Consider the following 24,511-nt stretch of genomic DNA (forward strand, 5'->3'; position numbering starts at 1 on the left):
CTTTCTGTTTCTTTCCCCCCAGGGACTGGGCAAAGAAAGGCCACCTCTTCCTGGAGGTGACTTGTTTGTCTCTCTGTAAAACCACCTGAACACATGCATTCGTTCACATTTCAAAACCACTTTATTAGCAAAATGAACAAAAGGAGAATGGCGTTTAAATTAAATAAATTACACAAATATCTCAAGAGTCCTGGTTCCAGGGAACCACATCAGTATCACTAAGAACATTCAGAAGTTTTGAAACCGTGGATGCTTTCTCTACCTTCCCACCTTCCCTGCCTCAGTCACGTTCGGTAAGTGGTCTGTGTGAGTTTGTGTTCTCGCTAAGGCGTTCCAGCAGTGAGTTCTCTTCCGGTTGTCTCTCTCCACCCCAGGTGTTTCCCACCTCACCTCCGCTGTGGACTCTGGTGGCACTTACACTCTTAGACGTGGTGCTGGATCCCTCCGTGAGCCCCCACTCGAGGCCCCTGTGTGCCAGCAATCCCCTTTATGTCTGGGGCTGGCCTGGGGGTTTGCAGTCACTTCAGCAAGTCCTCGAGGGTTCTAGACACTTGGTTCCCAAAGCACTTGTGACTTGGGATGTCCTGAGAGTCTGTGATCTTTCCCCCACCTCTTGGGCCTGAGCTGGACTTTGCAGGAGGTGGAGCAGGGGAGGTTGAGTTTTCATTGGCTACGGTTCTTGTCCTCCCGAAACTTGGCACTTCGGGTGCTAGGCACGGTGAATCCCAGATAACACTGTCCTCTGCCTTCCAAGTTTTGAGTTCCACTGGCAGCCAGATGGCATAATGAATTCACAGAGAAGCAATGCTTGTAGGCCAAGAATCTGTTGGCTCTTCACCAGCACCCCCTCCTTTAACTCTGTGAAGACTTGCTAGCTGACCAGCTCACGGTCAACAGACACACAATGCAGGTCAGGCAGAGATTAGGAACTCCAGCGTTTTCCCAGGTTGGGCCAGCCCAGCCTTTGGGCAGGGATCACTCACCGAAGGAGCTTGGGAGATGCAGTGCGGTGAGGCCAGAGCGTTTTCTGTGCACTTCCGTGGAAAATTTCCCAAAACACCTGACCATGGAACCTATTTATTTTCAAGTCAATAGTGGGTTTCTTCTACGTTTTTCTATAAATATGGAGAGCTTAACCCCTCTTCTCATCTTTCCTAGAAGGAGATGGCCTCAGATCCTGAATTTGTTATGGGATCCCTGTGGCGGAAGACTCAATCTGCATCAGCCCTTCTCCACACTGGGCACGCAGGTGGGATATGCCCTTGGAGGCATCTTCCCTCACCTGACTGAACCACTCAGGCCCCGAGTTGATAAGGGAGAGTTAAAACCATTGGCTCTTTCCCAAAGAAGAGGACAAGGCAGACTTCTCCAGTGGGGGAGGTGTTTCTAAGGTCAGGGGGGCTGTCAGGGCTTGGGCCCCACCAGTTGGCCCTGGACTGATGGAGCGTCCCTTCACCTCCATGTCTCCAGTACAGGGACTGCCCAAAGCTTTTGTGTAGAATAACTGGTATCTGTTGCTAGGCTGCCAGAGGGTTCTGCCAGCTACCCCCTGTTCCTCCTGGCTTTCTACCTGGTCTCAAGTAGAGGGGAGCAGCCCTCAAGGGTAGGGGGAGTGATAACGTTTCAGGAGGCTACCCCTGGGAAGGTACTTTTGGTGGCCGCTCCCCAGACTAGAGTCTGATGTGCCAAATAGCAGTGGGGGTCTCAGCAGCCTTGAGAGGAGGAGGAAGGGGGCACAGTCGCCAAGACGGAGATTCCTGGGTGGTTGGAGCCCATGGCCCAGGCGTACAGAGCTGCCGGGGACTGACTTGGGGTGGTGGGAGGGGATGAGCCACAGAGTCGTGGGCCGGCTTCTCCCTGTGTCCTGTGACAGCGTGACATGACCTGACGCCGAGGCGTGCGGGTCTCAGGGCACTCTCAGTGCTTGCGTGCTACGTCAGCACGAGCTTTCTCTCCATTCCCGAGTCACTCTTGGAGCCTGGCAGTGAAGGGTCCCCTCAGCGGCCACAGGCAGGGTGTGGGCAGGTGCAGAGCAGCCAGCAGGAGGCATGCTCATTGCGGGTTGGGGCCCCGCGGGTCAGTAGGAGGGCGAAGAGGTGTCTCTTCCTGCTGGTGAGATCGGCTAGCTCTAGAGGTGCCTGGGGGGACGTAAGAGTGAGAGACGAGGAGGATGGAGAGGCACCGGGGTTCCGGTGGAGGTGTTCTCCTCGACCCTCCACTCCCTGCAGTCCCAGGCTCATCCTTCACAGGCGTCCGAGGTGCTCTGGAGGCAGCCTGGGCCCTCACAGGGCAGTCAGGGTCTCTGCGTGAAACATGCTTCCGAACATCTCCTGCAGCGGCCACAGGAAGGGGCGTGGGGGAGAGAGCATTAGATCTGAGTGGTCACAATTGCCAGGTGACCCTACGAGGCCCTGGCCGGCGTTTCGAGGAAGGCGTTATGAGGAAGTGAGGGTGGGTGTGTGGATGTGTGTGTGTGAACAGTGGAGGGGCAGGGTCAGCCCAAGAGGTGAACTGGTGATGGGAGAAGGAGCTTGAAATCTAGTTTTGAATCACCCCTGCTGTGCTGTGTGACCGTCACAGGTCCCTCCCTCCTTTTTTGCTCTCCTTTCTTCATTAGGTCAGGTGAGGATTGAGATCAGAAAAGCTCTAAAGTCGTTTCTTGCTCCGACAAGCTGTTTTGTCCTAGCCAGGTGTTTGGAATGTGCTGGAGATTCTGTGGGGGCCCAGAAATCAGTGTGCCAAGTCTTTGCGGCCTGGCTCTATTCCCTGATGCCTGCTGCATGCCACCAGCACTCCCAGCGATGGGCTCAGAGGACCATCGGAACTCACGCTCAAAAAGAATGGGAAGAGGCACAGAGTGAGCTGTTCTTTCTAATAGACCCAGAGCTGGATTTCTCTAAAGCTTTGGTTTCTTTGATTCAGGGCATTGGGGTGGGGCTACTTTTCATGTCGGGATCATAGAGTTCTATATGAAGTACACGCCACATCTGCATGGCTCGGAAGGGCTGCCCACCTGCAGTAGTATTTGTACCCCTGGAATTCATCTGTTCGGATATGTGCCCACCCTGGGACAGTGTCAGGCAAGTAGTAGGCACACCATTGATACCAGTTGAATTGACAAAAGAACAAAAGCATCCCTCACTAATCTTGTTAGGTAGATGGGACAGGTATTCCTCGTATTTCCCTTATTTTACAAAGATAAACACTGGGGGCCTGGTGGTGTCACGTGGCTTGCCCAAGATCATGTGGCCAGTGCGTGGGAGAGGTAAGAATAGATGTTATTTCTCTAGGACTTGATCCAGTGGCTCTCCTGTCCCCCATGATGCCTTTCAGGGAGTGAGAAGAATTAAGATCTGCTATTAAAAGAAAGGTGAGAAAGAAACATTATTGCCTTCAAGGTGACTGCTCTGGCTTCTGGTGGGAGAGCCCAGCCAACACTTTGGATGGGAGAGGGTCTCCTTCCTTCCCCTGACCCCCGCTAGTCAGCTTACCTGCTCTAAATCCCAGTAGCTGGGGCTGTCCTCCTCCGGCTCATACAGAGAAAGCTCAGGATCCACGGGCGCCTGGGTGGGGGAAACCAGTGCAGAGTGAGCTGCAGCGACTGAATGATGGTCTGGCACAAATGGCGGGCTCGGGGAGGGCATCATGTGTTCTGATGTAACTCGGCCTCTTGTCCTTTCCCTCCCCTCCCTCATTTGCCTCTCAAAATATAGCACAGCCGCGGTTTCCCTCTTCCCTGTAGACAGGTGTGCATCGGGGTCGGCTCCCTTGGTGGGCACTTTAGAAGCAGGAAAGGTTTACCTAGCTCACCTAGCTGCCTGACCTGGGGAATCCATCTCCCTTCTCTGTAAAAGTAGGATGATCACACTCACTTTGCTGGCTCTCTGCCTTACCACGCTGTTGAAACAGTGTGTGTGTGTATATAATTTACAGATATGAACATATTCTGTAATATGTAATATGTAAATATACAATTGGTATAATATACATCTTTAAGAATTTAAACTGTAAAAACTGGGCATTATTTGTGCAGTTATGATGATGAGGGTTTCCCCAGAATCTCCCTCTCTTTGCTCTGCTGGCAAAGGGCACGAGGCCAGGAAGGCCACTGCTCTCACACAGTTTGCCTCTGTGTGTGGCGGGTGGGTGCCCGGCCCCGTGTTTCCCTGGACAGGCTTTCTGCACCCAGAACAGATGGCTCCAGCTTCATCAGTCTCAAAAAGCAAAGAGCAAATGGTTGCTCTAGGGCCAGAAAAGCCTTTCTTATGATCCCTGAGGGTAGAAGGGGTTTGCATCCTGGACTAGGGCACAGAAGCTTGGCAGGCCGAGGGCCGAAGATGAGCTGGCAGGGCAGCCTGGAAGATGGAGCTGTCTGGGGAGGCCTGGGCAGGAATGCCGATGGGATGGGCTTTTTCTGCCTCCCCAGCTTTCTGGAGTGTTATTTGTAGACACTGTTATTTGTAGCTCATTGGCATACCACTTACTGAGCTACTAAATTAAATGTCAAGACACTGAGACAAAACCCTGATCCACACTCTTCATCCGTCACCAGCCTGAAATCTCTAATCTCGGTTAAATTAAAACAGGCAGGCTTACTCCCCTCCCTTCTCCAAAACGTCTTGTAGAAAGAGGGAAGGAATAGGATGGTTGAGCCATGTCAGAATACCAGGCATAACCTACTGTGCTTCGGGTGTTTGACCTCAAAACTGATAATAATAAATATTTTGTAATATACAAAGCTCTTTCAAGTGACACAAAAGATATAATTACCAGTTAATCCTAAAACCAAAACAAAAGAAAGATCCTGTGAGATCTTTAAGGCACCCGTTCCACAGCTAAGAAAACAGGGATTAAGGAAAGTTAATTGATAGAACAGGTGTTGGAACGCAAACCGGTCTGTTGTTTCAATGCCCTGGGGCCTAGGATTCCCCAGGTGCAGAGGCCTTACCCCTTGGAAGTCGTGTCCCGGGGCCACTTCCGCGGCCTGCGCCTGGGCAAAGAGGACCGCATCGTGTATGCTGGGAAAGACGTGACTGCGCTCTAGACACCCGTCTTCAAAGAGGCCTCCGTGGCTGATGTCATTGTACACCTGGGCTGCAAGGAGGGAAAGGTCACCTTCAAAAGCTGACGCCACTGTGGCCTGGAGCTGGGGGTGGGGGAGACGGAGAGAGAGAGAGGCCTGGGGGTCGTGCCCTTGCTGCCTCACAGGGCCTGGGCCTTGGCCTTGCAGTATCAGTTCTGGACAGCAGAGGGCAACGTGAGCTTGAGGATGCTGAACCTTCAACCCCGGGCAGAAGGAAATAGCTTGATTCAGGGTTCCCCTACTTGGTGGTGAGGGAAAGCCGAAATCATGGGCCAGTTCTGTCCCTTGAGGGTCCATTCTTCCTCCTGTTCACCCAGACCTTTCCTGCAGAGCCCGGTGTGTGGCAGAGCCCTTACTCCGCCTCAGCCCTGGGGATGATTTCCTGAGGTGTGTCCAGTGAGGGTGGGCAGGGAGCCTCTGATTCCAGCTCTGGCGCACACACAGAGCAGGTGCGCATGCACACACGCTCAGAGCAGAACCTGTGCAGACTCTACGCGGGTGGAGCTTGCAGAGTCCGTGCCACGCGCAGGCCGGTGCAGGGGCTGGCTGGTCCTGCTGAAAGGCGCTGGCCCCCCGAGGGCAGTGGGGTGTGCAAACGTGTGCCTTTCCCTTTCTCCTGTGCGTCTGTGTGTTCTCGCTGTGTCCACATCCCTGTACTCCACACACATGCTGATGAGAAGTCCACTGCTGTGTGGACAGGGACTGGGGGCTGTGTTTGTGGGCCCTGTGGAGATTGCATGTGTATCTTGTAAAACTGCATGTGTATCTTCCCTGAAGAGTTATGGTATATCTGTGCGTTCTGCCTATTTATGGACTTTTGGATTTGGAGAAGATTCCCTGGTTCATCTAGTCAACCTCTTCATGTTATGTAGGTGGCAATCGATCCCCAGGCAGATGAAGTGACTTGGCCAAGGATACATGGCAAATTGAAAGTGAAAGTCGCTCAGTCATGTCTGACTCTTTGCAACCCCATGGACTATACAGTCCATGGAATTCTCCAGGCCAGAATACTGGAGTGGGTGGTCTTTTCCTTCCCCAGCAGATCTTCCCAACCCAGGGATCGAACGCAGGTCTCCCGCACTGCAGGCAGATTCTTCACCAGCTGAGCCACAAGGGAAGCCCAAGAATACTGGAGTGGGTAGCCTAGCTGTTCTCCAGGAGATCTGCCGGGCCCAGGAATCGAACTGGGGTCTCCTGCATTGCAGGCAGATTCTTCACCAACTGAGCTGAACATGGCAAATTAGTGGTGGGCAAATCAGAATCCTAGTTGCTGCTCCTTAACTTCACAATCCCCACCCCCCAACTCTTTTATTGGGGCCGCTAGTGGTAAAGACGGAGAAGGCAATGGCACCCCACTCCAGTACTCTTGCCTGGAAAATCCTATGGACGGAGGAGCCTGGTGGGCCGCAGTCCATGGGGTCGCTAGGAGTCGGACAAGACTCAGCGACTTCACTTTCACTTTTCACTTTCATGCATTGGAGAAAGGAAATGGCAACCCACTCCAGTGTTCTTGCCTGGAGAATCCCAGGGACGGGGGAGCCTGGTGGGCTGCCATCTATGGGGTCACACAGAGTCGGACACGACCGAAGCGACTTAGCAGCAGCAGCAGCAGCAGTGGTAAAGAACCTGCTTGCCAGTGCAGTAGACGCGGGTTTGATCCCTGGGTTGGGAAGATACCTTGGAGGAGGCCATGGCAACCCCCTCCAGTATTCTTGGCTAGAGAGAATCCCATGGAGAATCCCATGGTCAGAGGAGTCTGGCAGACTACAGTCCATAGGGTCACACAGAGTCAGACATGGCTGAAGGGACTCAGCATAGCACAGCATATAGGATGTTATGCTGCAGTCTCTTCTGACTTGTGCCTGAGTTCTTGTGAGCAGGCAGTAGTTTAGGGGAACAGGTGCTGTTCTAGTTTCTACCCCCTCACTATTCGGCCTCCCACCCACCTAGTCCCATCCTAGGCCCTCGTCAGCCTTCCAGTCCCCGAAACATCCTTCTTCTCTTACCATGAATGTTCACCAAGAAGACCTTCACTCCGATCTTCTCATAGGTGGAGCTCAGCTGGAGGAGTCGGGAGCGAGTTGGGTAGGGAGACAGAAGGAAAGGAATGTTCTGAGTGGGCCTCCAAAGTGATTCACAAAACGCACTTGAGAGGGAAGCCAAACAAATAAGCAACCAGGAGAGCCCTGGCAGCCTGAGATAAAAATAGCAGCAAAGCACACCACTCCTCCCTGGAGTGTTGGCTGACCGCTCCTCTGGAAAGTGAGGCAGACATGGGGCTTTGCCAGCAAGGCAGCCACTTAGTGTTCCCGTGGCCCCTTCTTATGGGGCCAGATCTTTTCTTTCGATAGCTTAGAATCCCAGACCCCACCTCCTGCCTGCCTTTGAGGCTTAGGCTGAAGCCGCGGGGGAGGACCATGGCCTGGAATGGCTAATGCCTCAGCCACCTGGATCCTAGTAGACCCAGGCTGCGGGAGCAGGCTGAGCCCTTGTCTGGGGATGGAGCCGGCTGTGCGCTGGTTGACGAGGCCATCACCCTGTGTGTTCTCGTGCTCGGTTCTACTGTGCTGCCTCTCTCTGGGCCAGTCTGAGATGACTCTGCCATCAGAAGTGGCTGCTGAAAGCTATCACACGGATGCATTTATTCAAGCAGCCCTGTGAGCCGTCTGGCCTAAAGGTGAGGGCCGCTGATATTATTTCTTCTTCTTCCCTCGGTTGGCCAGACCCGGCTGATGCTGGGTGAGTGTGGGAAGGAGCACTAGACCGTGAACCTGGGCCAAACGAGCTCTACTCAGAGGACCCTGGGCCAGGTTCCCGCGTCTGCTAGAGAGGGGTGCTAGGATGGGGTAGACCCGCGGGGCCTGGGCACGCATTGTTCTGTGCTGTCTGGGCCTGCTCTGCAGGCAGCATCCTGTCCTGGTGGCATCTGGGAAAAGGGATTTTAGGAGATGGTAGGCTCCCTGGTGAGCTTCCTCACTTAGTCATTTGAAATGAAGGCTCCGGGGAAAGGGAGTGTGGGAGGGTAGGGGTGAGGGAGTCGGGGTGGGGGTGGGCTGGGGCTCCCTCTGCCTTGGGCTCCCTCACCTTGGCCAGGGTTTTGATGCCCATCAGATCCACAAAGCTGACCCCACTCATGTCGAGGATGAGAGTGTGGAAGGTGACAAAGGGTGGGACGCCGGCCAGTGTGTCACTGGGCTTAGCAGAGGCTGGGGGCTCGCAGTGGGCAGCGGTGGAGCGGTCAGGGCTGAAGGTGATGTAGGATACGCTGGCGCCGTTAGCAGGCGTCTGGTTGTTGTTGGGGTCGGTCGGGGAGCCGTTCTCAAAGTCCTGCTGCAGCTCCTGCAGGGAGACAGTCTGGAGGGGGGGTGGGAGGGCGCAGTCAGGGTCATCAGGCTCAATCAGACTTTGCTGTGGCTGAAGCTGGGGCAAGGTGCGTGCAGGTGGAGGTGAATAACAGGACTTCGTGGTGGGGAATCCAAGCCCCTGTAATCCCTGAGGACTGGCGCCTCCTAAAGCCTCCTCTTTGAGCAGGTCTGCACGTTTGGTCTCCGTAACGCAGGCAAAGTTAGAGGACCCTTCTAAGAGAGCCACTGAAGCTTCAGTCTACTCTGCTCTGGGAGGAAGCCCTTTTGGAAACAACTGAGACCCTTTTTGCATTTACCCGTGTTTACCTTTTTCTCTGCAGAATTCCCACATCCACACCCACCTTCCTAGTTCTAGGTTGGCTGGGGACCCCAGGAAATTCACTGCAACTCTTGCAACTTAAGTCCATGGGTGTATCTCATCTTAGCCAGAAAATGAGGAGGGGGCCGTGGAGTTAAGTGGTTACCCTGGGAGCTGACGGCTCCTCATCCAAGGAGAAGATGCCCACAGACAACATCCACCAGGCAGTGGCCACAGAGGCTTGCTGTCCTTGCCTCTGAGGGTGCTGGGAGGTGGGGCACCAGGTGGCAAGGTCAGAGAGGGCAAGGGAGAGGGCGTGGGCTGTTTCTAGCCTCAGTTCACCTTGGTTTTCATGAACAGAGACTTCCTCTGTTGCTTGGGCATTGTTCTCCCCTTCTCCTGCTTCTTGAGGCTTTTTTGCTTGGCCAGCAACACTTTCTGGGGGTCCACACCTGTCTGGAGGAAGAGGCCAGATCTTGGCTCCCAGCACCCTTTCTTGCCTCTGCCAGGCACACTCTGTCCATTCCCTCTGGTCACCAGGGGACTGAGCCTTACCTTGGCAATGACTTTTTGCCTGAAGATCTCTGAGTTGGCAAAGTAGAGAGGAGAGCAGTAGGTGATGATCTTTATACCTTGGATTTCTTGGACCTGTGGCAGGGAGAGTCAGCTCAGTCAGCAGCAATATCTTTTATCGGTTTTTCACAAAACCCTTTTATGTGGGGTGATGTAGGGCGGAAGAGGGCGGTCATGAGCTTAGATTACCCACCCTATTGTAGGTCTTGGGATTCACGTAAATGTCAGTGTCCATGACTTGGGCCAAAGCACAGCCATTACGACTGGATGAAGAAGAAAAGACAAACACAAGAGGATGCTATTAGCAGACGGGCCTGGAGGGACGCTTGGGCTGGGGTCTGGGCAGAGGTAGGGCAGGAGAGGGTCCTGTCCTGATCCTGGGCTTTTCCTGTTTGTCTTTCTGCGCTGGAGACACACGCCTGGTGGCCTGTGGCTGGGCTATAATCAGAGAGATGGCAGGCAGCTCCCTGACATAGCTCCCAGGCGGGGGCTCACTGGGCAGGAAGGTGGAGAACACAGCGTAAGTGGCCCCAAAGCCACCGGTTCTTGGTTCTGAGTTCTCAAGAGGAGAAAACAGGTCCCTGACATTCAGGATCCTTCCTGCCCCGGACTGGATTCCCTGTCTGCTTCACTTAATGTTTTTATGGGAGAGACTTAGCTGTCCTCTGGCCCACGGCTCCCTCAGGGTGGGATCCCATCTAATCTGGGGTCTGGCACACTTTTGGAAGGACACTGAGTCTCACCCGCCGGCCCAACCCCACTTCCTCTGGGCCCCCAGCCCTCTATGACCATGATGGGTTCCCCTGGGTTTTCAGGACATGGGAGTTAGACGGCCCAGCCTGTGCCAGCAGTCCCAGCTGGGCCGGGCTCTCCTCGGGCCTGGCAGCCCCTCCAGAGCCAGACCCAGCGGGCAGCGGGGCCCAGGAGCTGCGCCAGGCCCCCCATGGCAGCCCCTGCAGACCAGCTGGGGCCTGATGGCCATGCCCTGGGGGAGGGGCCATTACTTACAACTGGGTCTGGAAGACCACAACCAGGGCGGAGAAGGTGACCCCCACTGCCACACCGTAGGGCAGGCTCAGGAAGAAGGCGGAGAGGAAGCTCACTACCCAGACGCACTATGAGGAGAGAGACGTCAGAGCAGGCCTTGGGGGGCCTGCCCACTGGGGAAGTCTTCCGGGGTCAGCCAAGGCCCTTCTCTGCTAGCCCAACCTTACACCACCCTTCCCTCTTCATGGCAATTTCCCAGTATTTCACGTAGGCGAGCTTCGGAGACACCCGCCCATTTCCAGTGGACTGAGGGTGGCTTCCTGGTCTTGTCTGGATGTTAGCAGTCAACCCCCGCACCCAATGGGAGCTGGCATGGCACGAAGACTGTGAGTCTTGGGACAGATACACCTGGGCTCCAAGTTTTGTTGTCCTACTTGTGAATATTCACTTACTAGCTATGTGAATCCTGGAGAAGGTCATGGCAGCCCACTCCAGGATTCTTGCCTGGGAATCCCATGGACAGAGGAGCCTGGTGGACTACAGTCCATGGTGTTGCAAAGAGTCAGACACGACTGAAGCAAGTTAGCATGCACACACAGCTATGTGAATAATAATACCAGCTTCATGAAAGGACTGAAGAATTAATGAAGATAAAGTCCTGCCAAGCCTAGTGATGGGTACAGTAACGTGAGTTCCATTCCTCCATCTGATAGAAAGTGTGCACTTGACCGGCACTCAGCTTCCTGACCTGATGGCCTGGGGCTGAGTTGTGTGTGTAAGCCGGGAGGGTGGGGGATGGAGAGCGGGAGGGTAAGATGGGAACCCAAAGCACGATGTGAATACCAGGACTATTGCTGTTGTGGAGTGATGGTTGGGATGCGGCAAAGCAGACCTTTGGGGTGGATACTGGGGCCTCATTTTTCTCCCCGTCCTTGTCCTTCACTCAAGGGGGACCCCAGATGGACCACTCATTTTCAGACTTTAAGGATTTCCTTCCTTACCATGTAAGTGTGCTTCCTCCCCCAGAAGACAGTACAGCTCAGAGATTTGGAGGCTAAGACTTGGGGCTCCAGCCCTGCCTCTGCCACTAACCAGTTCTGTGGCCTTTGATGAATTACTTAACCTCTCTGAGGCTTGCTGTCCTCATCTTGAAAGGAGGCTAGGAAATCCTCTCTCACAGCTTACGTCGGGCTCCAGAGGGGTAAGCAGTGTGCTCGGTACACAGTAGCCTCATTTCTACTGCCCAGTGGGAGATGTGTTCGGAATGTGACTATCAAAGCAGTAAGTCATGTTTGCTAAGTGTTCACGGCTACATGCTGCTTTCCAATTCTGATCTTGTTTAATCCTCAGAACCAGTGTATGGTGCAGCCATGAATATCACCCCATCACAGATGGGGAGATGGAATTCCACAGAAGTCTTAACCTGCCCAAGATCCTGGTCCACTGGCTTTATGTCCTAGGTTTTTTGTTTTTTTAAATGACTTCATTTTGCTTTTTGGAACTATAAAAATAATAACAGCTAAGTTTTATTGAACTCAAGATACAATTCAGACAATGTGTTCCTTACTTGTTTTATCTCGTTTCATAAGCATCCTTGCGGGTGGGGGTGCAGGGTTGGAGAGTATAAAATACCTGTGACCACAGATGAGGAAGCCGAGACTCAGAGAGGTTAAGGGACTTGCCATTGGTCACAGAGCCAGTGAACAGTTGAATTAGGATTTGAACATAAGCTGTCTCAATCCAAAACCTCAGCTGTTAACACTCGGTTATGCTAATTAGGGCTTCCAAGGTGGCTCAGTGGTAAAGAATCTGCCTGGCAATCCAGGAGACACAGGAGATGCTGGTTCAATCCCTGGGTCGGGAAGATCCCCTGGAGGAGGAAATGGCAACCTACTCCAGTATTCTTGCCTGGAAAATCCCATGGACAGAGGAGCCTGTTAAGCTACTGTCCATAGGGTCACAAAGAGTCTGATACAGCTTAGCGACTGAGTGCGTGCTAATTAGAGAGCAACTGACCAGAGGCACCACTGACAGAAGTGCCAGGCTTGTGGGGCTGGAGGAGGCAGTGCCTGGGGTACCAGGCATGACAGGCACCCGGGGCCGCCTGCTACTCACACAGTCCAGCTTGCTCTTCTTCCACAGGTAGTAGGGGTCGGCGAGTTGCTTGAGAGAATTCTTGAGGTTGACAGCAATCAGGGCTCCTAGCACAGACTGGGGAAGCAGAACACTGTTCCCCGTCACCTGCGGTGTGGCCCCTTCTCCCTGCCCTTCCTACAGACACCGGATGCTGGAGCCTGGCAGGACAGAGTTGCAGTTCCAGAACTGGCAGAGCCCCCAAATCTTTGCACTCAACCTTAGGGTTGGAAAGTGCAGGTGCTGGAGCCAGAGGGCCCTCAGGCCTGAATTTTGCCATCCCCTCCTCTTCCTTCATCCCCGGACAGCCTGTGCCTAGGGCCCTCTGAGCCAGGGGCCCACAGACGCTGTAAACGCTGACTCGGGTGGGGACCCTGAGGTCAGAAGGCCGGAGCTTGAGACCAGCCCTGTGCTTGTGAGCCTTGTCACCGCTTCTCAGCCTCAGTTTCCCTCACCTGTAAAATGGCGAGAGTAAAACCTACGTTAACTACTTCGCAGGCTGTGGCTAGGACAAAGGGTAACAGTGACGGCAGTCTGTAGCCTGTGAGGCATCACACAGCTCCTAAGGCCTGCTCTTCCTGGAGGCTCTCGCTGGCTTCTGCTCTCATGCTGTGCTCTTACCTTGGGGAGAGCGTAGAGATAGGACCCCAGGACCAGCATGGTGATCATCACCACCAGGGACACACACAGGCTTGACACCTATCCAGAGAAAGAGATGGAAACACGGCGTAGGTGTGAAATTCTTGCTCTTGATTTTTTTCCCCAATAAATGCCTTTGGCGGAGTGGAGATTGAGGAGAGGAGAGGCAGGCTGGAGACCAGCTGACCTGGATTCTCTAGGGCAACTGTTCTGCTACGCCCAATCCCTTTCCCACTGCCCTGGTCCAATGCTCACCTGGGATTTTCCTCCAGCTCCATCCACGGCCAGAGTGACAGAGAGAGCACAGCAAATGACATGGATCTTAAAGAAGGAGCCGAAGAAGTTGCTGCAGCCCAGGGCGATCATCTCCTGTGGGCACAGGGGCAGGATTGGAAGCTGGGGTGGGGGCGGTGTGTGTGGGGGGCACACAGTACAGACCAAACATAGTCATTCAAGCTAGCTGGATCTTGAACTTGAGAATGACCCAGCTGCTATAAAGCCATACACTCCCAACCAAGTAGAAGTCAGCCAAAGAGCCCCTGACATCCCTCGTCAGGCCTCTGTGGGCCCTGGCCCGTCCTGCTCGGCCCTGCTGGGAGTGGCTGGACCTACCTGGTTAGCATCCACGTCGTAGCCGTGCTTGTTGGCCAGGGTCCGGCCCATAGCCAGGTTGATGACATAGCCCACGATGGCCAGGGAGAAGGCCGTGCCAAGCATGTCCTTCCACTGCGAAACCACAGGCGACACAGGAGTGGGGAAACTGCCAAGGAGCCAGAAAGGAAGCAGGGCCCAAGGGTGTGAGGAGGGCACCTTGAGTCCTTCAGCGCCCACAGGGGGCAGTAGGGCCCCATGCAGTGCCAGGGCCTCTGCATGAACCACCACTTCCAAACTGGATGCTCAGTGTCACGCTGCAGGGCAGCTACCACCACTCCCCTTGACACCGCAAAGATTCGAGGCGTAGAGAACACAGCTTGTCTGAGGTCACCACACTAGCAACTGGTAGGGCCTCATTCGTTCACGTCCAGAATTCGGACTCCTCACTCTCCCTGGTCCCAGAGCCACAGCCCCAGTGCTCTGAGGCCTTTTCTCCATTGTCTGCTCCAGCTCTGCCGTGTAAACACTGGTCCTCTCCTCCTAGGGCCCCGCACAGTCCCTGGCACAGAGTAGATAGCCGGTGAATTCTGTTGATCCTAACAGCTTTTTCCCATGTGGGTAGAAGAGCCAATGCATTAAAGCAAGACAAAGAACCAGAGAAGGGCTGATCAGAGAGGCTTCACCCATCAGATGAAACTTTTGAGGGGAGTGTGGCAGTTAAGGGGGCTTCCCGGGTGGTGCTAGTGGCAAAGAACCAGCCTGCCGATGCAGAAGATGTAAGAGACGAGGGTTTGATCCTTGGGTTAGGAAGATCCCCTGGAGGAGGCCATGGCAACCCAGCCTAGTATTCTTGCCTGTAGAATCCCATGGACAGAGGAGCCTGGTGGGCTACAGTCCATGGGGTCGTGGAGAGTTGGACACGACTGAAGCGACTTAGCATGCACACACACGGCTCACTGTTCATGAAACAGCCAGCGCTGTGTGGCTCTTCTCCATAATAAGTGATAGTAATAATTCATAGCTGGTCAGTGTCATAGAATTTATAACATACTTTAGAGTTCATCTCATCTCTGACTCTGAACCTAGGTGGGGAGGACAGTGGGAGTGGGCCAGGCTTCCCAGCCCCCTGGACTCACCCAGGTTGGATCTCTCCCACGATCTGCATGTGGTACTTTTTGGGCATCTTGTAGCTCCCGGAGATAGCTGTTGCCACCACTACCTGCGAATCCCAGATAGGAGAACAGGGATTAGCTCTAAATTGGGGCCAGGGTAGGGGTCCCTCTCAAGTCTCCCTTTTGTCTGGGGACCCCAAATCCCACTCCTCTGACTCTTTGAGAGGGAACAACCTGAGGATAAGGAAGAGTGGGAACCACACACAGGGGGATGGAGTGGGTTCACCCCAGACCTTCTGTCCTACCAGCTCACAGAGGGCAAGTGGGTGGGGAGGGATGGGTAGAGGGGCTCTCCTGCTTCTGGCTGGAGCTAGATTCCTTTTCAACAGCCTCTTGCCTGGGCCCCAACACCCCAGCCCTGGGCAAGGTCCTTACCACAATCATCTCTGTTGGGATGGGGAAGCGGATCTTGTGCATGTAGCGGGCATTGAGCTCCTTTACCAGCACCAGGACCACACCGCTGATAAGAGCGAAGATGAGCGAGGCGATGTTGGTGTGAGCGAGGTTTTTGCAAATGTCAATGAAGGTCTGGGGGAGAGAGCATCATGCTCATGGGCTCCCACCCCTTCCTCCTGTACCATCACCACCTAGCATCTGAGCCAGTGGAGGGATGTCATCAGTGCTCTGAGAGGCACAGCAAAGCAGAATCCAGACCCTACTCACGGTCCCACTTCCCACCCCTGTCTCCATGCTGGGATGGGAAGGCTGATTCCCTTCCTTTTCCTCTAGGAAGAGTTCAAGCTAATGGAGGCGGGATGGAGATTAGACGTAAGGAAAGACTTTCCAGGTAGGGAGGGTTTGAGGCACTGGGATGGGGTACTGATGTAGAGTGTACCTCTCCTTTTCTGCAGGAATTAACCACAGAGATTTAACCATACTTCAGCTACCTGATACGAAGCGCTGACTCATTGAAAAAGACCCTGATGCAAGGGAAGATTGAAGGCAGGAGGAGAAAGGGGTGACAGAGGATGAGATGATTGGATAACATCACTGACTCAGTGGACATGAGTTTGAGCAAGCTCCAGGAGTGGGTGATGCACAGGGAGGCCTGGTGTGCTGCAGTCCATGAGGTTGCAAAGAGTCAGACACGACTGAGAGACTGAACCACAATCACAGAGAACCTCAGCCAGCCGTCAAGGTCATGTGTTTGACCCTCCCTCCCCAAATGGAAACCTCTTGAAATCCATTCTGAACAATGGGTCAGACAGCCTTTGCTTGAGAACATCTCATAACGAGGTGCTCACAACTTCTTAAGACAGTGAACTCGGCTCACGTGTCTGCTCAAGACCCTCTCCCAGGGGCGCACTCATAGACTCACAAAGACGATGGACCCTGGGCCTGCGTAGGAGGGGACGGTCAGTCCGAAGATATACTTGAGCACGGAGATCAGGATCTGCAGGCCAGCGGCCGTCATGAAGCCCCGGATGAAGGACTCAGAGAGGTAGATGGCCACAAAGCCAAACTGCATGAAGCCCAGGCCCATCTGAGAGCAGAGGAGTGGTGGGGTCAGACCATGACGGGCCAGCCACTCCCACACCTGCCTGGCCCAAACCCAGGCCTGGAGTTCATGCAGCCCTGAAATAGTAGTAGCTCTAGGAAAATGAGTCCCTTGTGACCTTGTCCTGCCTTGTACTGACAGAGAAAGTCAGTCCCTCGGGGCACAGGCCTCTGACACTTGACCTCACTGGCTCCAGTCTCCTCCACTGTGCAGTGAACCTAGCACTCAACAGCGTTTGCCCTCCCAGTGATTGACACCCCCGTCCGCCCAGCTGGCCAACCCAGAACTTGGAAGTCGTCCCCCCTCGCCCTTCATTTCTAATATCCCAAGCCCTGTTTATTTTGTTCCTGGCAAAGCGTTCTTCCAGTCTACCCCCCGTCTCCTTGCCCGCCACTCTGGTCTAGGCCCTCATCACTCTTGCGTGGGCCTCTTCATAGTCTCCCAGCTGGCCCCGTGCTTTGATTCTAATCTACTTTCCATCCATCGTCTTCTCCAGAGTCTGACTGATCCAATCTGACTGCCAAATAGGAACCAAATTTGCTGCTTAGGGGACAGACCTCAGACTTCACTCACTCGCCCTGCCTACTTCTCTGGCCTCTTCTCTGGCTCGTTGTCTCAACGCCTCCTGCACTCCAGCCACAGCAAATGCCTTGTTTTTCCATGCCCTGGTCAGTTCACACTCTGTCAGGCCTTGGTGCTGTGGGGTGCTGTTCCCTCTGACTGGACTGTCCTTCTGTGCCTCTTTCCTATGGTTACCGGTCAACTTCTACTCATCCTTTTAGACTGAGGTCAAATGTCACTTCCTCTCTTTGAGGAGAGGCCTTCCCTGACTTTCTCTTTGATGTTCCCAAAGCTACTCGTATATAGCTCTATTCTGCTGCTTATCTTACTGCCTACACATTTATTTGTTGATATGGCTACTTCCTCTGCTGGGCTGTGAGCTTCTGGAGATCTGGGCCTCTTTCTTACTTATCTTTTATCCCCAGAGCCTAGCCCAGTTCCTGGCCTGGTGAAACAACCAAAAAACCTTAACTGAATGAATCAATGAATGAAACTTCTGAGGCCCCTTCCTGCTCTTACATTCTGTCCTGCTGCATTTGCCTGCATGAAATCTAGCAGAGTCCTTTGCATGTGGCGGAAATGCAATTTATCTCATGCAGGAGGTGCTGTGGCTTGGAGCAGAGGCGGCTGGAGGGGGATAAGGAATGTTACAGAAATGGAAAACTGCTGGCAGAGAGCTGGGCACGGGAAAGGGTATCGGAGAGAGGCCATGAGTCCTTTAGACAGTCATTAGCTCAGGACAGTTTTATCAAGTGTGGATGCTGGTCTTAGGCATCTGCTGAGGGCAGGTGAGATACTCTGCATTTTTAAGGTCATTTGTGGCCTCCAAATGGGGAAGAGGGAGGATGGAGAGGCCTAAATTGGCTTTAAGGTCAAGGCTGGGCCTCTGTGGGAGGGGCCATCCGAGCTGATGCTGTACTAAGGGGGGGCCCTGGCAGAGACGGAAGCCGAGCTCCTCACCTGGATGACAGCCGTCAGGCAGGCTAGCGTTGCCGACACGTGTAGCCTGTCGGCCTCCATGGCCCCCGTGTCCACATAGCTTTCATTGGTGGTGGTGTTGAAGACCCGGAATTTCGACTCTGGGGCCAGCTGCAGACAGATGTTACCCACCAGGATGCTGATAACGGCAAAGGTACCTGCGGTGCCCCACCCAGCCAGCAAAAGTCAGAGGTTTGGACGGCACCCATGGGAACCAGCAGGGGGCCCGGAATGCTCCCCAGCCCCCACAGGGATGGCGCTCCGGGCCTCCAGGGTCCTCTCTGGCATCACAGTAACCATTCGTATCTGATCATGATCCACACTCTTCCAGATACTTTCGCCCCAACTGTTAATATGACTTTACTGGACACGAGAGGAAACAGGCTTGGAAATATAAGTAGAGCCTGCGTCAGAAACAGGCTTTGTGACCAGGCCTTTTTCCTCTGTCTCACTTCGCACCAGAGAACTCCGAATGTCCCTGAAGTGGCCTGCTGGATGATGGCTGTCGGACGGCCATTTCTCCCATCTGTTCAGTCCTTTACGGCCTTTCTTGTCCTGCCAAGTCTTCTCCACGTTCCAGGGAGGGAGACTCAGCGGCTCATGCTAACTGAGCTCACGGAAGCTCTATGGCTTCTCCAAGGTCACAGAAGACCTGGGGTCGACACTCATGGTGACGGTCCCTCCGGGACCAAGCAGCGCCAGCAGGAGGAGAATGCAGATGGGAAAGCACCCGAATCCACTTTGCCACCCACCACCCATCCTCGCGGTCCAGGTCACCTGCCTGCTAAGAGGGGAGGGACCTTACCTGGCACCATCTGGTGGATACCCCCCAGGAAGAAGTAGGTCAGGAGGGGGAAGAAAGAGGAGTAGAGGCCGTTGACTGCAGGAAGGTTGGCCAGCAGAGCGAATGCCATGCCTGCACAGGACACAGAGAGTCAAGGCCCGGGGGCACAGTTGGGTGACGCAGGTCACAGAAGATGGAGTGGGAAGGGGAATGGGCGTGGCTGAGGGGACCCCTGACCTTGTGGGACCTGGATGCATCCACCGCTGAGGCCGCCGAGAATGTCGGGGACAATGTAGTCTTTGATCTTGTACTTGGGGAGCCAAGAGAGAATGGGGAGCAGCCCGAACACTGTGGTTTTGATCTTGGCTGAGGAACATCTGGAGGGGAAGAGGGCAGGTTTTCAGTCAGCACTGCATTCAGAGTTGGGAATTGTTATAATATCCTGTTCTTGGTCATTCGTTCATGCATTCGTGCAAAATTCAGTGAGCACGCACACGATATGGCAGAGACTTTTCTCTTGAGAGCCTTCACCTTGCTCTGGACACTGGTTGGAGGTCTTCTGATTGCCCACTGCTAACCTGGGAAGTCTGCAGGACTTCTCTCAAAGGCATGGATTTTGTGGGTGCCTAGCATTCCGAGGCGTCAAGTCCAGCTCAGACGACCGTCCTCTGATCTGCCTGAAAACAGGCCCAGTCACCCTCGCCTGGGCTCCTATAGCAATACCTCGGGTTGTAATTCTTGCTTTTCATCTCTCTCCCCCACTACACAGTAAAACCAGCATGGAAAGAAGTCTGGTCTCTGGTCCAGCTTTGTGTACCTCCTGTATCACCCTGGGATGCTTAGTGAATATCTGTTGGAAAAATGAGTGAATGAGTAAGTGAAAGAATGGGCCTGAATCAGAACTCAGTCTGAATGGGGGCGGCTGCTGTATTTTTTGGAACTCTCCCTAAAGGAAGGCTCCTTTTTCCCCACAGGGTTCGCCTCTGCTGACCCACCATCCTTTGTGTGTGATGATTCCAATGCTGGAGTTCTTTCCCCTGTTAATTCATCAAAAGAGGGAAGAATGGGGAAACTATTTGTCGGTCAGCGCAGGGTGGGGAGCATTGATCCCTCCCCTGTTTGCTGAACACCTTGAGGTCCTTTCATCAGAAACTCAGAAGCGGTAAAAACAAGGGACTTCAATCTCAAGGATGACAGCTGGTGGATTGATGACCAGAAGAGGTGGGGAGGCCTTTGCTTTTCTTCTCCCAGCTAAGGGAATTCAAATATTCAGGGCCCATCTGGTGACTCACTGGCTTGCTGTGATTAGGCCTCCTTTCCTGCCCAGCACCGATTCCTGTTCTTTACTGTTGCCCAACAATAGTTTCCCTGACACTGGGTCCCCTGGATGTCACCCAAAACTGAAATCAACACAGACAATGCTTTGTACCCTTTAAAATCTGGGTAGATTTTCTGTCCCAACCAGCACTTCATGGAACAGCATCGCCATCGCCTTTGAACTCCCCAGTCCCCTCTGCAGTGGGTAGTGCCTCTCCCATCCCTGGGAGTTGGACTGGTAGTAAATAGCTTAAAGCATTTCTAAAGGCTTGTCCTGAGAGAGAACCAGCCCCCCAGGAACTCTCTCAGGTTTGTTCATGGCAGGGAAAACTGGACTCATGAATGGAGAGCTGGCTGGGGGAGAAAAACAACCCTCTCAAGGGCTTGCACATGTCCAGCCTTACTTGCAAGCCTGCCATAGTTGAGCAAAGCAGTCTGACTTCTCTGAAGTCTGAGAGAAGATCTGGAAACAGATGCTAAACACCTATAGAGAGGTTCCAGAAGCCAAGTGGGAAGAGGATAGTGGGAAGTGGATTAGTTTTCTAAACATTCATTCATTCATTAAACGAAAATTTATTGGAGTACCTTCTGTGTGCCAGGTACTGTTCAAGGCTCTCCTTCCCGCCACATGGGAATTGTTAGCTCCCTACATCTTATTATGGTTTCCATCATTCTCATCTTTTAGGACAGCAGCAGATACCCTCATCCCTCCAGTGCAGAAACAACACAGACTTAAACTCCTTGGCACAAATGCTGACAAGGTCTTTATATAACCAGGCAGAGACGGAGCCTCCCAGGAGAGATAGGGCTGGGCTGATGCTTTTAGTGAAGACTCAAGTGGGTGATCCCCCAGCCTGAACCAGTTCCACCTGCATCTCCACTTCAGCCATTGCCAGTGACCTCAATTCAGGTAACTGAATCAGCTGTTTCCCCAGGGGAGTGGGGAAGTGACTTTTGCCCGGGACCACAGTGAGGCCTGAGGGAGGTCTACCAGCTGTCTGCGAAGGGTGGGGGGTGGGGGGGTAGGTAAAGTTCATAGCCTCAGGTTCCTCGAGTGCAGGTATAGGTCACGTCATGGAGTCCCCTCCTTATAGGTGTGGTTTCACTACCCACCAGCACAGTTCCAGGGATCTGAGGGTGCAACAAGCTGGTGAGACCACATCCTGGTAAGTATCATTTAGGGGGGCCCAGGAATTTAGGGGCTACCTTTGAGCATTGTCTGGACCTGGGAAGGGAAAGAGGATCCAGGAGAGAAAGAGGACAAAGTCCTTGGGGTGGGAGAGGCTTCAGATTTTCCTTGATGAGGAAAGGACAGGAGAAGGGACAGCAGAAGAGGGAGCTCTGACCTGCTGTGGTGACGCACCATTCCCCAGTGCCCTTGAGAACCCAGGAGGGACTTGAGTGGGCTGCATGGTGAGACCCCATGCAGGGGTCGGGACACCTGCCAGCCCCTCTGGACCTGTGAGTGGTCCTCATCCCCGTTCCCCATTTCCTTGAGGGTCTCAGTAAAGATGAGGTGTAGGATCTCAAATTCAGGGTTCCCAAGTCCCGTCTGAGGGACAGCGGTATAGGAGCCGTGCCCTGGTGCAGGGAGGGTTTGGTGGGGAGCAGAAGGGAGAGGAGTCTGGGCTTCAAGCCATGTTACCTGAAAGTGCTGCAAAGTTTTTCTCCCAGTGGGTACGTCCGGTCCTTCTTCTCAAACTCATCATCAAAGAGGGTGAGAGAGTATGCGGCTCTGTCTACCACGTAGCGGGGCCTGGGCTGGCTCATGTCTGGGGCATTTACAAGCTTTGGGAGAAACAGAGTAGGGAGGATGAGGGGCATCCCTTCTCAGCGCCGGCCTGGGCCATCTCTCTCTGGTCCTAGCTCAGCAGGGTTTTATGCTGTCTTCCCCGCCCCCAGCCAGCAAGGTGCCACCCTTCCCTCTTTCAAGTCTTTCCACCAGACTCACTTCTTCTGGTGGCCTTCCTTCCCAGGCACAGGTGATGCATACACTTGCCCTGGCTGTTTTGCTTGGCACCCAGCACGTGGTTGGCACTCCACATCTATGATATCACTGTCACCCCCACTGAACACCAGGCAACAAGGAGGCAGGAGTGCAAGGGCAGGAGTCACGGCTGGGATTCAGCGGGTTGATCCTCTCCCTCCTTCCCTTGCATCCTCCCCGCAACCCACGCTGGCCCCTGGTATCCTTACAAGCCCCTTCGCCCTGCCCTCCCACCTCAGTTTCCCGGGGGCGGAAAGGCTCATACCATCCTGTCAGCCAGCTTGGAAGAAAGAAAGCAGGCTGCCTGGAGGCAGGGGGATGGCCAGGGTGACCTTGGGAGGACCCTTCTTAAAGGAGCCGCCCAGGACTTCACCAACAGGTTTTCCCAGGGGGACAGCGGTGTTTGGGAAAATCAAGATGGTTTGCGCTGGCTGGCCCTCCCACGGCTTCCTGTGTCTAACCTTTCCCCCACCCTGTATACTGATGTCTCTCTCCTTGCTTTTTGCGCAACCTTGCTGACGTTCCAGGAGCTGAGCAGGGCAGAGCTAAGTGCCAGGCCCCCGAGGCCCAGAGGAGCTCCCGGGAGAGATCGTTCCTCCTCCATCCTCCAATTGCTGGTCCCCTCTCCTGTCCCCTGCCCCCCAGCGCTGGGAGAAGCTTGCCTGGACGACCTCAGAGGAAGAAGGAGGGAGAGGAAAGAGACAGCATACGCTTAGAGGGAGATGATGTCTCCCAGGGGGAGAGTGTGGGATAGCTGTAGCCAGTTTGGCAAAAGATTTGAGAGAGAGTTAAAAGTGAGAAACCACACGGGGGACTCAAGATGCTCCTCCGCACGCTTCCCAGGGGAGAAGCTGGGTGAGTGACAGGTTGTCAGAGGGGAGCAGGCTGGTTGATGCTTTTTGTGGAAGACCACCCTGGGGGAGAGGAGGGAGATGCATTAACTAAGGGCCCAGAGACGGGTTCTAGTGCTGGCTTTACGGGTGAAGTGGAAGGGGCAGCATTCCTTTCTGAACCTCAGATTCCTCATCAGCAAAACCGGGGGCCATAACCTCACAAGGTTGTTTGAGGAAGAGATGAGTAAATGGACCAGAAAGGCTTGTGTAAAATGTAAGAGTGATATAAACGTAAGTTGCTATTGTGGATAAGACTGTGTCCAGGAAGACGAAGGTCAGGCTGGTGCGTCCCATTCCCTGGGTCACAGGACCCTGAGTTCCACCAGGGCCTGTAAGCACGGTGCCCTGCAGAACCCCCCAGATGCTACTCGGCTGGCAGGGCAGTTGTGCGTGAGCCTGCCCAGCCCTTTGCCTGGTGCTTAGTGTGCAGCCAACAATTGCTTGCTGAGTGATCAATAAATGTTCTTTTTGGAGAACACAGGGGTTGAATTGAATAAGAGTAAAGGCCTGTAAGACATTTCAGTGGGACAAGCAGAGAGACTGAGTGGCATAGGGCAAACAGCACAGGTTTTGGAGCCAGGATGACCTGGGTTCAGAGAGTCGGTTTCTTCATCTGTAAATGGGGATAATAACAGTCCCAGGCATTTGCCATGAGGACTAAACGAGATCATGAGTGTAGAGTCTGGTCTTCCAAGGGCACCCAGTGAATGGTAACGGCGATGATTACTATGATTAAGATGGGAGGGTGCTTCCTTCCTCTTGGGAGAGACTGTTCAGAGGCTTCCAGCCCTTCACCTCCAACGAGGCAGTGTGGCCTCGCTCCCCCCTCCCCACCCCACCCTCTCACTGGGTCTGGAAGGGTCCAACCTTCCCAGTGCTTTGCCTGGTGGGCTCTGTGGGAGAAATGAGTGGGGATCATGACCCTCTGGAGGGACCCCAAGCTCCAGCCTGGCTTCAGAGGAAGACTCAGAGACTTGGGGAGTCTATGCCTGGCCACCAAACGGACCACTTATAAAGGAATAGCCGGGATTTTCAAGGGGGCTGCACCAGGAGAGGGAAGAGGAGGCAATGGAAGATCTTGTTTCCATGCCAAGCAGCATGCAGCGATACCAGAGGCTCTGCATTCTAGGGGTATGCCTGTGGGGTGGGGAGAGGATGGTCAGTATCTGATCCTACAGAACCCACTCACCCGGCTCCCCTGCCTGCTTGGCTCCCTCATGTCCTCAGTCGCACCTTTCGCTACCCGGCATACTTGTCCCTGCCCTCTCCCTCCTGCAGCCTCCACATTTGATGGGCAGCAGCCCATCAAATCCCATTGCTATTTCCTTCCGGTGTCACTCCCAGGTCTTATCTCACACCTGGACTGTTGCATTAGCCTTCTGACCAATTCCCCAGCCCACACCCCCAGCTCAGAAACTCTCAGCTTCCTCGCGTCTAGGAGGGGATCGAGTCCAGACTCCTTATTTTGGCATGTTTGTCTGTGCGTCGCCTGACTCTGTTTTGGTGGACTCAGTAGATCTGTAGGTTGCATCTGCCCTCTGTATCTGGGCTGTCCACTCACCCCGCCTGAGCAAGCTTCCTCAGTTTTCCCTCTGGGGCTCCGTCCATACTTTCCACCTTACCTGAGATGCCCTGACTCATTCTGCCCT

At 54.0% G+C, this 24,511-nt stretch overlaps 2 protein-coding genes and 1 long non-coding RNA gene across 5 annotated transcripts in view; 1 reads left to right on the forward strand and 2 right to left on the reverse strand.

The window, feature by feature from the left end:
- Positions 1–506, reverse strand: part of PM20D1 (peptidase M20 domain containing 1) — a 38,928-nt gene extending 38,422 nt beyond the window's left edge. The window contains exon 1 of the mRNA XM_027564296.1: positions 419–506. The gene's annotated coding sequence lies outside the window, so the exon portion shown is untranslated. The remainder of the gene's footprint in view (positions 1–418) is intronic.
- The window catches only part of LOC113906326, a 49,554-nt gene that overhangs the window by 13,218 nt on the left and 11,825 nt on the right, over positions 1–24,511 (forward strand). For all 3 annotated transcript variants that reach the window (XR_003514844.1, XR_003514845.1, XR_003514846.1), the window contains exons 2-5: positions 15,696–19,538; positions 19,640–19,886; positions 20,760–20,892; positions 21,077–21,148. This is a non-coding gene — a long non-coding RNA (uncharacterized LOC113906326). The remainder of the gene's footprint in view (positions 1–15,695; positions 19,539–19,639; positions 19,887–20,759; positions 20,893–21,076; positions 21,149–24,511) is intronic.
- Positions 99–23,626, reverse strand: SLC26A9 (solute carrier family 26 member 9). The gene is made up of 20 exons (XM_027564298.1): positions 21,628–23,626; positions 18,903–19,042; positions 18,687–18,797; positions 17,864–18,039; positions 16,163–16,327; positions 15,220–15,372; positions 14,809–14,891; positions 13,691–13,838; positions 13,334–13,447; positions 13,061–13,138; positions 12,422–12,517; positions 10,328–10,434; positions 9,513–9,582; positions 9,302–9,394; positions 9,089–9,202; positions 8,168–8,437; positions 7,090–7,144; positions 4,949–5,094; positions 3,492–3,563; positions 99–2,330 (listed from the first exon to the last, which is right to left on the reverse strand). Exons 1-20 carry the CDS (start codon positions 21,804–21,806, stop codon positions 2,283–2,285), a joined length of 2,418 nt encoding a protein of 805 aa, XP_027420099.1. The 5' UTR covers positions 21,807–23,626; the 3' UTR covers positions 99–2,282.

The sequence above is a fragment of the Bos indicus x Bos taurus genome, chromosome 16 (genome assembly GCF_003369695.1).
Source record: "Bos indicus x Bos taurus breed Angus x Brahman F1 hybrid chromosome 16, Bos_hybrid_MaternalHap_v2.0, whole genome shotgun sequence".
NCBI classification, from domain to species: Eukaryota; Metazoa; Chordata; class Mammalia; order Artiodactyla; family Bovidae; genus Bos; species Bos indicus x Bos taurus.

Coding starts and splice junctions, on each gene's coding strand:
- SLC26A9 (XM_027564298.1), bottom strand. CDS start 21,806: ATGCCCCTCATCCTCCCTACTCTGTTTCTCCCAAAGCTTGTAAATGCC. Junction 13,139..13,333: donor GAGCTGGAGGAAAATCCCAG/GTGAGCATTGGA, acceptor TTCTCTGGATAG/GTGTCAAGCCTGTGTGTGTC. Junction 12,518..13,060: donor ATCTCTACGCTCTCCCCAAG/GTAAGAGCACAG, acceptor CTGCTTCCCCAG/TCTGTGCTAGGAGCCCTGAT.